Genomic DNA, 12,520 nt, shown 5'->3' with positions numbered 1-12,520 from the left:
ATTCTTTTACTACTGGTTCTGTGGGTTTGACTTGGTGGGTGTAGCAGAGAAGGATACTGCAAAATTCCCATTCCCTCCCTACTCCTGGGGGAAGGATATTGCAAAATTTCCATTTCCACCCCACTCTGGGCCCAGCCAGAGGTGGTATTTGCCAGTTCTCTGAACTACTCAAAATTTCCGCTATCGGTTCTCCAGAACCTGTTAGAACCTGCTGAATTTTACCCCTGGTTTATGTCCAGTTTTAACTGTAATCTACATTTGATTCTGTCCCCTTATTTTTCTTTTGCGTTGGTTCTATTCAGTTGCTGTAAGAGGCATAATTGGTATTGGGCCACATTAACTCTGTTTACTCACTACTGTGGGATCTAAGAGTGCAAACCATCAGCTAAGTGAGAATAACTGAGCTCTTGTTAAACTGAGCTCCTGTCTCAGTAGGACTGAGGCTCCAATTTGCTTAGCAAAAGGAATTTCTGATTATTAGAACTCAAAAGTCAGAATAACAGAGTTAGAAGGAACCTTGGAGGTCTTCTAGTCCAACCCCCCGGCTCAAGCAAGAGACCCTATACCATTTCAGACAAATGGTTGTCCAATCTCTTCCTAAAAACTTCTAGTGTTGAAGCATTCACAACTTCTGGAGGCAAGTTGTTCCCCTGGTTAATTGTTCTCACTGTTAGGAAATTTCTCCTTAGGTCTAGGTTCCTTTTCTTCTTAGTTAGTTTCCATCCATTGCTTCTTATCTTGTCTTCTGGTGCTTTGTAAAATAGGTTGACCACCCTCTTCTTTCTGGTAGCCCCTCAAATATTAGAACACTGTTATCATGTCACCCCTAATTCTTCTTTTCACTAGACTAGACATACCCAGTTCCTGCAACCTTTCTTCATATGCTTTAGCCTCCAGCCCCCTAACCATCTTCGTTGCTCTTTTCTTCACTCTTTTCAGAGTCTCTACGTCTTTTTTATAATATGGTCACCAAAACTCAATGCAATACTCCAAGTTTGGTCATAATAAAGTTTATTGATTAGCATTAATACTTTCCAGCTTCCCATATTCTTCTAGTCAATCCTTTCCAGATTCCCTTACTTCCAGTATATGATACAGGTGAAAAGAAAAATAAATACATCTTCTTTGGAAGTCTAACAATAATATCCCTTCTTTTGGCTTTATATGTTGTATATATTGATTGCAACTGGTTCACCTGAATGAGGTGCTTTGCCTCATCCAGGTACATCAGCCAATAAGGCATCAAAGCAGAGCTGGTCTGTCACTTGACTTTGCTGAAAGTGGCTTCTGTTAATGTTCAGAAAGCACTTTTGAAAAGCATATCAAACTTCAGGAACTGTTCTGCAAGTAAGAACTGGGGCATTGTGACATCTCACGTAAGCACATTGAAGAAGTCCTCCACTTGAAACTTCACCACAAGAAAATGCCTCTTGAAAGGTCTGCACAACCCTAATTGGAAATGAAGATACTTCTGCAATTACATAGATATTTGGAAGTCCCTGGACTTCTGGAAGATCTGAAAGATTTATTTGCTCTGATCTGATTCTAGCTGGCCCCAAAATTGTCTAGCAATCCTAAAGCACTGGCTCACCCAGGATTTTGCTGGTTAACTATTTTTCCCGGTCCAGAGTCCCTTGCAAAATAACATTGCTATAACACTTATACATTTCTATTTACTTTTAATCCTTTTTATTGTCTTGCTTGTTTGATGTCAGATTATTTTATTGAAATGTGTATTGTTTTTTTCTGTGCATAGCTTAAAGATCCTGTAGAAAGAATAGAATAACAAAAATAACAATAGGAAGAATTTAGTATTCTGCATTTTAACTTAAGGGGTTACCAGATGCTACTTTCCAATTTCTTCTAACTCCCTAATTAAGATTTACTCAGTGAATATTGACTTTAGATTTGATTGTGAATGTTACATTATTGAGTCATAATCTTTTTAACCCTGAAAAAATGGGCTAGAAATGTATTCAATATTAAACAAACATGCCCACAACATTACTATAAAAATGATATTTCAGACAGTCATAGAAATGGATAGAGATTGATAGATGATAGACAGACAGACAGATTTATACTAGGCAGACAGCTTTCATACAAAAATCTTTCTTTTTCTGTCTGTCTATGGAGATTCTCAGTCATCCAGTTTATGGTTGTCCCAAAGGTGGGCTGTTGTTTTTTCTCAAGAGGCAACTGGACTTTCTGGTTTTTCTTTGAAGATGTTTTGCTTCTCATCCAAGAAGCTTCTTTAGCTCCGACTGGATGGTGGGGAGTGGAAGGATTTCTACTCTTTGCAGACAGCTGGTCATTTGCATTCTTTTAGCAGATTGTTAAGGTCACCTGGAAGTTGATTTGTGTCATTAGGGTCAGCTGAGTGGTGGAAATGGGTGTAGAGCTTTCTTGGGATTGTTGAAAGGACTGTGTTGTAGATTGGAAATAGATGATGTTTAACTCTTTAACCCCTCTTTCAAACCAGCGATCCTCTCTGTCCAAAATATGGACTTTGTAGTCTTCAAAAGAGTGGTCTGTGTCTTTTAAATGCCCATGAACTGCTGAATCTCGTCCTGATGTGTTTGTTCTCCTATGTTGTGTCATACGTTTATGAAGTGGTTGTTTCATTTCCCCAATGTACAGATCTGCACATGGCCCACTGCATTGTACTGCATGTACCACATTGATCAAGTTCTATCTGGGTGTTTCATCCTTGGGATGGACAATTCACACTATTGAACTTTGGTGGCAAACCAGCTTAAAAGTATTGCCTCTTTATGTATAATATTTAGATGTAGGGGGTAGAAAAGTGAAGCTAACAAATGAAAAATGTCCCAAATAATAATATTCCAACTTATGGATGACTTTACATTAAGTTCATTTTTTAAAAAATGTTTTACAATTGTTCTATTTTAAATTGCATTTTCATTGTCTCGTCTGATTACAAAATAATTGAGAGTGTTAGATCTGGGCAACGAGAGAACAGACTGCGGACACGAAGTGACTTAACAGCTCTTTATTAGTAGTAGTAGTGATCCAGCTTGCTCTGTGATCGGAGGGTTCCCCTTTTATAGGAATCGGGTACGCCTCTCGACCAATCAGAGCGATACTTGTTTCCCGCCGTAGCGGCGGACCAGAGAGGAGACTTGCTCCGATATATGTTAATATCTAACACCCCTCTCCTCTTAGACGGCACATTGCGGTTTGTTACATAGTCTCTAAGGTACGTTGGTGTTTGCCTTATGCGTGTGGAACGTCGCAGTTCGGGTTGATCGGAAGTAGTTGCAGGATCGGTTGCTTTCTCTGTTTCGTGCTCGGGAGTCTGTAGGCTTTCGTTGCTTTGGCGTTCGGGGATCTGCTGGCTTTTGTTGCGTTGGCGTTGTTCCGTTTCGCATTCGACCTCTTGTTCTGACCTGGCCTGCAACTCGGTCTGATTTTGTGGTGTGGGGGCGTCCTGGATCGCCTTAATTTTCTTTGAAGTGGGGTGTATTCCCTGACCATCGATTCTATATCCCAGGAATTCTACGCTAGGTACGTTAATTTGGCATTTCTCCTTTTTGAGGCGGAGGCCCTTTTCTCTGATTCTGGCCAAAACAGTTCTGACTCTTTTTAATAGTTGCTCCTCGTTTGCAGCGGACACCAAGATGTCGTCGAAATAGGGGACGACTCCCGGTATCCCTTGCAAAAGCCGTTCCATGACGCTCTGGAACAGACCTGGAGCAATACTCACACCGAATTGTAGGCGGTTGCATTTGAATGCTCCTCTATGCGTCACTATAGTTTGGGCCTCCGCTGTGGCGCTATCCATGGGCAACTGCTGGTAAGCTTGTGCCATGTCTAATTTAGCAAATATTTTTCCTGGCCCCAACGAGTGCAATAAGTGTTGTACTACTGGCACAGGATATGCGCTTTGTTGTAGCGCGACATTAATTGTGCATTTATAGTCCGCGCAGATGCGGACTGACCGGTCTGGCTTGACTGGGGTCACAATGGGAGTTTCCCAGCACGCGTGATCCACCGGCTCAAGGATTCCTTGCTCCACTAACTTATCTATTTCCTTGTCTATTTTTGGGTGGAGTGCAAAAGGCACTCGTCTCGGTTTAAGTTGGATTGGCACCACTTTGGGGTCTAAATTGAATGAGATTGGTTTACCCACATACTTACCAAGACCGGGGCTGAACACATCCTCGAACTCCTTAAAAATCTGCTCAGCGCTGCTGTTCTCCACGGCGTTGATTCCGGTGACTTCTAGCCCCAAGGCTTCGAACCAATCCAGTCCTAGAAGGTTCTGTAACGGTGCGCTGGTGATGGTCACGGGCAGCTGGGCTATGATGTCCTTAAAACGGATCTGAAACGTGCCTTGGCCCACGATGGGGACTCGGTTCCCCTGGTAGTCTCGTAGCAGGATGTCTGGAGCGCGTAGTTGGCTCTTTCTGAGGCTAGGGATAGCCTGTTTCATGGATGCGCATGAAATGATCGTCAGGGACGATCCTGTGTCAACTTCCAGCTCACAAGGTGAGCCCTCCAAGAGGACTGTGACTTTCAGCTTTTTAGGCCGCTTGGTGCGGACCTGACTTATTGTGGTGAGATACGTTCGCAATTCCTCTCTCTGGGTCAACTCTATCTCAGCATCTGTATCCTGAAAATACTCTCGTTGAGCGTCTTGATAGAACGCTCTCTCAGCTCTTTGTGTATAATCTCTCTGGGAATACACTCGCTCAGCTCTTTGGGGATTTCCTCTCTGGATAAACACTTGTGGATTTCTCTCTGGGCGCCCTTTTTGATTTCGCCAAGCCCCTGGGTTGGACTTCTGTTGGCGGTATGTAGGTGGCTGCCGTGAGCCAGGGACTTCGCTCCGGCACACTCGTGCGATGTGCCCAAATTTGTTGCAGTGTGAACAAACAACGTTCCTGAACCGACAGGTAGACCGGGGGTGATTCCCTCCGCAGCTTGCGCAGGGTGGCAAATGGAATCCGGGTTTCCCCCCAGGCCTCATGTGACTGCTCCGCATCAGGTGACTGTCCTCGAACTCGGGATCCTCATAGTCGGGGTTGGTGTCCTCGTAGTGGACACTGGTTTGTCTGGGTGCTGGCTGGCTTATGTTGAATCCGCGTTGTATGCTTTCCGATGATCTTTCCGCTGACTCGGATGCCCTTGCTTCGTTTAGCGCTATTTGTAGGGTTAAATTTGGATTTGCCAACAGCCTTTTTGTAGCGAAATGTCCCTTAACCCACAAACAAATTGCGCCAGGATATGCTCGTCCAGATCCCTGAACTCGCAGTTAGTTGATGCCTTACGTAGGGCTGCAACATATTGGTTGATTGACTCTCCCGCCTTCTGGTTCCGCGTGTTGAATTCCTGGCGGCAAACGTGGCGGGAAGGTTTTGGCGCGTAATGAGTCTGTAGGGTCTGTTGCAACGCCGTCCATGATACTGCTTGTATCGGAGTAGGCGCGGTGAGGTCTCTGGCCATGTTGAAGACTTCTTTTCCACAGTAGCCGAGGAAGATGTTTTTCTTTCGGGCGTCGGTTATCCCCGTGTATTCGTTCGCTTCGAGAAAACACTCGAAACGAATCATGAATGCCTCCCATTCGTCGTTCACTGGGTCAAATGGAGCGGGGGGAGTGTGCATCGCCATCTTCCCTCGTTTGAATTTGCCGCGCTGCGGTGCCCTGAGATGGCTGCCGGAATTTCTGCCGAATTCCTGGGCTGGATCGAATCCGGAGATTCTGAAGTAGCGTTCTTCGTCCTATCTGTCTCTCGATCCCACCTTCATCGCCAATGTTAGATCTGGGCAACGAGAGAACAGACTGCGGACACGAAGTGACTTAACAGCTCTTTATTAGTAGTAGTAGTGATCTAGCTTGCTCTGTGATCGGAGGGTTCCCCTTTTATAGGAATCGGGTACGCTTCTCGACCAATCAGAGCGATACTTGTTTCCCGCGGTAGCGGCGGACCAGAGAGGAGACTTGCTCCGATATATGTTAATATCTAACAGAGCGGATAAGAGAGAAATGTTTCAAATGTTTGTCTTCAGTTTTATCTTTAAAATATTGGTTAAGGTTGGCCAATGTAGGGGGAGGTTGTGCTATATGGAAGGCTGTGAAACACCTGTGAATCCATGCCTGGACCTTTATATCTTGTTATTTTAGAGCTTGCACCACTCTTTTCTATTATGATCTCATCCACCTTTTGTATCACACCAAAGATAGAATATGACTATTGTGCCCATTCTCTCCACACCCCAATCTATTCCTGCTGTCAGGAAAGCTGTTTTATATGCATTAAAATCATATTCTTTGTCAATCTCTCTGTGATACACAAGACATGACCTAGCTCTTTCCCAGATGCTCATGTATTTCACAGAATGCTGTGAGCAACAATCACGCTGGACTCCAATTTTCCTGGTTTCAAGGTAAGCCATTTCAGTGTGGTATGGCTTCTAACCTCTCATTCTTGATGTATGTTGCTTTTTTTTATTTCTCTGCTTATAGATCTAATGGCTGGCCTGGGAACTGGAGATGGATTCAGCTTTGATTCATGCAAAAGCCTTTTAGCCCTGATGGATGTATCTTTTCAACAAATGCAATAAACTTTCCCTATGCTTCTCCTTCCTTGCTTTGAGTTATAGCTGTACTGAGTTTCCCATTGCACAAGTCCTGCGAATAACTTCTTATCACAAGATCTGCCAAATGTTTATGAAGAAATGCTATGAATTCCTATAATCTTCATCTTTGGACTTTTCTCTCTGCCACAGATTTTTACATGGAAGGAGAAGATGTACATAACAATAATCCTCCCCGAATGTCACTTTCAGAAAGCCCCCCAAAATCCAAAACAGAAAGCCCCCCAAAATCCAAAACAAACAAACAATTGTATTTGTACTAATAAATTATTGGGGAAAGATCTTAGTATTTAATCTTCCACCCTATAATAAAGCTTTCATTAGGGACTAACCACAGATGGATGGGTTCTATATTAATAAAAACATCAGTCTAAATGGGGATCCAAATTCACTAATGACACTTTGGCATTTAATCAATCCAATTGTCCTTTCAACATTTCTGTGATTCTGTCTCATAGAAGGACCATGTACCCTACCTAGCCCAACTCCCTGCTCCACAAAGAAATCCTACTTAAAGTTCCTGTAACAGATGGCCTCTGCTTGAACCTGCAGTCAAGGGAAGCCCCCAAAAGTTAGGGTGTTCAGACTGGATGATGGGGGGATGGTCAGAGCAGAAGAAAATTCTTGGGTGAAAAGCAAAATGCCTTCAAAGAAAAAGTAAGAAAGTCTCGTTGCCTCTTGAAAAAGCTTTTTTGGGATACTCATGACCTGGATGATTGAGAACCTCCATAGACATTCAGTCAAGGGAATATTCTCTCACCATTTAAAAAATAGTTTTATTTGGTAATTTCCTCATTTTCAATTTGAAATTCTTTTCCTCTGCCACATATTCTTGTTTTGTCCTGGGATGATATAAAAGAGGCCTTGGAAGTCTTGTGTGTTATCCAATTTCCAGGTCAGTCTGTCCAGAAAATGTCTATCCTTGCCTCAATCAGATGTCTTCAGTCTTCTCTTCGTGGGACTCAGTTTGTAGTTTTGTGATCATTGTTCCAATTTATCTGAATGCTTCTTAGTATTTAGTGAGCTAGATTGGATACAATGTAAAAAAAAAAAGAATATGACCAATAGAGGAATGCAGGAAATCACAGAAAGAAAACCAAGTATACTTCTGGGGCTAAATCTTAAACCTGCATTTAATCTCCTTTGGAACTATATCATTCCAATGACTAATACATGGTTTGTAGCCATCTACATTTTCTGTCACCTTTTTCACAAATACTAAACCAGATATCCTCTGTTTTACACCTGTGTTTGATTTCTTTTTCCCAAGGAAAGAACACATTTCTGATAACTTTCATTCTGTTATTGTCAGCTTGTTCTGTTAATTTAGAAAGTCTGTTTTGAAGTAGGTTCCCATTTTCTAACGTATTAGCTATCCCATCCAAATGTGTGTTGTCTACAAAAGTGATAAGCATCCCTTTCAGTTCTTAATCAAAGTGATGTTGAAGAGAACAGGAACCTGTATTGACCCTTGTGGCACTTCACTCATTCTTGTTTGATGAGGAACCATTGATGAGCACTTCCTATTTGAACTAATGCATCTTCAACCAATTATCATCAAGCCAAACATAATGGGCTTCCTAATCAGAATGACATGAAGTACTTTGTGATGCCTTTCTGAAGTAAAGATACAGTACATTTATAGCATTCCTACAATGAAAGTGCCAGATTTTTTTTTAAATAGATAAACTTAGTCTGGCAGGATTGTTTCTCACAAATCCAAACTAGATTGTTTCAAGATATTTATACAGAAATCTCATCATTAAGAATCTTTAAAAGAATATTATTATTATTATTATTATTATTATTATTATTATTATTATTATTATTATTATTAGTTCCCTAGATCTGTCTTTTCTGAATAAATGAGCATCATTTCTCTCCTTCAATTGGCCTGAGATTTGTGATTTCCAAAAGATAGAAAAATAATAACAATGATCACACCTTTCATTCATGTAGTGACATTGACAGGCTCTACTTACTGGGTAGTATAGGTGGGTGTGGAAGGTTGCAAGTACATCAGAAGAAAATAAAAGGGCATTGGAAAACTATTTGAAGGATAATGAAGAAGATGCCCTGAAGCTAGTGCATCAGGTATTCTTACTGAATACTGAAGAGATCAAACTGGCCGACAAGAAAGACCAAATAAATATAGAAAAGAGATGTGGCAAGGCAAAGCATTATATGATCCGGACATATAACCTTTAGTATAAACTGTTCAACAATTATGTAAAAGTCTAGGTTGGAAAGGCAAATTTAGAAGGCTTCTGTGATCAGACCACCATTAATTACCTCAGTCACATGCTGGAAAGTAAAGAGATGCTCAAGCATTGGCTCCAAAATTTGGTCCTGTGCTTCATTTACTACCTAATGTGTTGTTCTCAATGGTTGAGTAATGGTCTTTTCTACCTACAGGTATTTCTCTCTTTCTTTTATTTCCTTCTGAATTGCTTCTCTGTCTCTGTCTGTCTGTCTGCCCCCCCCCTCTCTCTCCATCAAATTTATAAATACTTCAAACAGTATTTGCTGTTAGAACAAGAAAAAAATAGAAGTCTCTGGAGACACTGTACCGAATCCTTTACTCTGCACTGTGGATTAGGGAGTTGTGTAGGCTTTTTTCTGCTGTTGAAAATCCTGCTAAATTAGACAGCAGACAGATAGATGGGTAGTGATCTCTGGCCAGTGAGAAAAGCCAGAGGCATTCTGGGAGGGAGCTCAACAGATCAGATATATGAGCTACCACACATCCAGGGCTGCTGTTTGAGGCACATGGTATTTTGCATAAGGCATAAGCAGTGTGATCCATCTCCTATTTAAAAACACACATAGAGAAGCATTACCTGCTGGATGGAAACCAGGTATCTCATATAGATTATCATCAGGTTTTTGCTCTGTACCTGGAGAGGCATTAGCGTTGAGGTGTTTTACTTTGTTTTGGTTAGAGAGGCATTAAAACCTGTAGTTATTCTCAGTTATTTTCAGTTTAGAAAGAATTGTGTCACAATATAGTAGTCAATAAGGCAAAAATCCAGATTCTGATACTGCTCCAAGGTGAGCTGCAGTTTATATCTATTCCTCATTTATATCTACTGTATGGCTTCATTTATATCACACCTGATTTAAAACTTGATTACAAATACAGATAAATGCTAATGGAAAACTTTCACTCCAAGAATTTAAAAGACTGTGGAGAGCTTTCAAGAAATATGAGGTATGTATGCAATTTATTCACTTACTTTCTTAACTGTTGCCCTGACTATCTTTTTGTCCTATTATTTGTTAAACTCTTAATAATATTATATTATTAAACTACGTATATTTCAGTTCCCAGCCTTTGTGTCATTAGAAAAGTGTGATCTTCCATAGTAACTACAAATATATTTTTTCCTGTTTTAATATATTATCTTAAATAGAAATATTTTTCAGGCTATATTTGGAAGAGAAGATGAAAATAATTCTGGATTCCTAACTGTTTCAAATTTGCGAAGAAGTGTGCAAGAAACAGGTAGTTGATAAATTGATGTTCCTTGAAAATATATTCAAAGTTATTTTTGAAGTCTGATACATTTTAAAAAATAAGGTAGACATCAACAGTGTAGCCTTTTCCTCTGTTTCAGTTTTTTTTTAATGGAAACTCATTGATTTCAATTTTAGTTTCATTTTCACTCATTCCCATGGAACGCAACTTCAAAATTCTTTGTCTTAACACTGCCATCTGCCGCATAATGAAGGAAGTTTTTAAAAAACCTTCCCTTTGCAGTTCACTTCCTCAGTTTCTGAATTGTAAGTGAATTTTTTGATGGATATACTTATATATGGAATCCATCATATTGTACAGAAGATGCTACTATCCACTAATGTACTTTTAAGTCATTTGCATTATTACATTTGCAAGTCTAGATGGTAGTGCAAGTTACAGTATTGGTTTCCCATGTGAGGAAGTAGAAAAGGAAGAGGCAAATGCCAGAGAGGATGAGGAGAAGGAAGGTGACAAGGAAGAAGGGAGGAGGAAATCTTTAGCTCTCTGAGAATACTATGATTCGTATCACTAACATACTGCATCAATAGAAATAAAAGGAGGGTATTGTAATAATCAAGGCAATACAGTATAATCCTGAATGGTAAACTCCATGCTGTGCAGTCCTTAAAGGCAAGCAGCAAACAGTATAGTTAATGAACTGAAGAAAAGTTTCTATTTGCCTGAAAAAAATACTAATATGTATGTAGCAAAGTCTGTTTCTTTTTCTGAAACAGTGAAAAGTATAAGCCCAAATAAAATTATTTTCCTGTTCTCAATTTAGCAAATATTCTAGGCTTCTTAGAACTGTATTCATCAATCTGGTTAATACTGTACCTCAAGGCTATCTATCTGAGTACAACCATTTAAAGGCAATACTTGTTTGGCTTTGATTGTGGATTACATGTCAAATACTCCCAGCCCTACTGCTTTCTTATAAAAAGAAGCAGAATTATAGTTCCAAGTTTCATAACACATCAGATTTTCTACAAAGGGACACCAACATCTGATTCCCCTACTAGATTCTGAGCTCAGGTCTTCTTGTTATGGAAACTTTGACATTGGGAACTGTTGGGGCAGGGTGATGCTGGAGCTGAAGTATGAAGAAGCGTTTGGTTTTGGGACATTGGCAGTTTTATTAGTGATTTGTATTCTTTTATGTTTTATTGTGATTGTTAGGGTTATGATATGTATACCATTTGTCTAGAAGATTAGAAGACCTCTAAGGTCCCTTCCAACTCTGTTATTCTGTTATATATAGGATGGGTGTTCTATAGACACAAACAAAGATTGGAAAAAGATACATGGGGTGTTATCTACAAAGCTAAAGGATCTTAAATCTATCCTCACCCCCCACTTTCCTACTGCCATATCTGCGCATGTGCAGAACAAAAAATTAAGATGGCGCTGCCGTAGGAGAACTGGTTCGCGGTTCCAGCGACCCAGGCCACCATGTTACTACTTATTTGGCTGAACCAGTCTGAACTAGTAAGAACCCACTTCTGTCTCATATGCAGGAAGTATTAGACAAACCCTAGAATTCATACCCTCCCAAGCTTGCAATGGGAAAGGACTTATAGAAAGCATCAATAACAACAGAAAGTGCCCTGAGCAGCAAATTGTATTTTATTGTCATCTCTTCTATGTTAGGGTACTGAATAACTTGAAATCTCTTCTATATCAGAGCACGTGGAATTTCCAAACTGATTATTAGGATATGCTCTACCACGAAGTTTTTAGTTAACAAGATCTACACATATTCATTCATAAAACAGATCCATTGAAATCATTGGAATTAAGTATAGTATTAACAGGGGATCCTAATGTGTTTGATAAATTGTTATTCTAAGTATCATCAAGTCAAATCCTTTATTTCTACATTCAATGACCACATTGTATTCATTACTGGTATTCATATTTTATGCAAAGGAAATCGTGGAACACAAGAGCCCAGTAATGTTGCAAAGATTCCTCAAAAATCCTCTTTGCAATGATGAGCCCAAACATACTGCAGCAACTCGGAACAGCAGAAAAGGGAAATAGAGCATTTATATTGTACAACATATTCCAACAAAATGGATATCTTCGCAACTTTATCAAAAAGTCACACAACCCAATACAGCACAAATGACGCAAACCCTTAAAAGAATTGCAGTACCATAAATCAAGAATATATTAGAACCAAACAGACCACTACAACCACATGGAATCAGCATAGCACACAAGGCAACTAAAGCCTTCAAAACATCCTAAGCAGACCAAAAGATCCAACAACCCCAGAAGGAAAAAAAAAACAGGAGTTATCTACAAAATACAATGTAAGGACTGCAACAGACACTATGTAGGACAAAAAGGCTAAACATTGGCAGAACACATCCAAGA

At 40.1% G+C, this 12,520-nt stretch overlaps 1 protein-coding gene across 1 annotated transcript in view; it reads left to right on the top strand.

Moving 5' to 3' along the window:
• Positions 1–12,520, top strand: part of CAPN13 (calpain 13) — a 115,572-nt gene that overhangs the window by 88,221 nt on the left and 14,831 nt on the right. The window contains exons 18-20 of the mRNA XM_081945249.1: positions 6,491–6,564; positions 9,764–9,832; positions 10,048–10,126. Coding sequence (XP_081801375.1) covers positions 6,491–6,564; positions 9,764–9,832; positions 10,048–10,126 — 222 coding nt within the window. The remainder of the gene's footprint in view (positions 1–6,490; positions 6,565–9,763; positions 9,833–10,047; positions 10,127–12,520) is intronic.

This window comes from Natrix helvetica (genome assembly GCF_964273705.1).
Source record: "Natrix helvetica genome assembly, chromosome: 2".
Lineage (NCBI taxonomy): Eukaryota > Metazoa > Chordata > Lepidosauria > Squamata > Natricidae > Natrix > Natrix helvetica.
The sequence above is the reverse complement of the archived record's forward strand: the minus strand, read 5'-3'. Positions and strand labels throughout refer to the sequence as shown.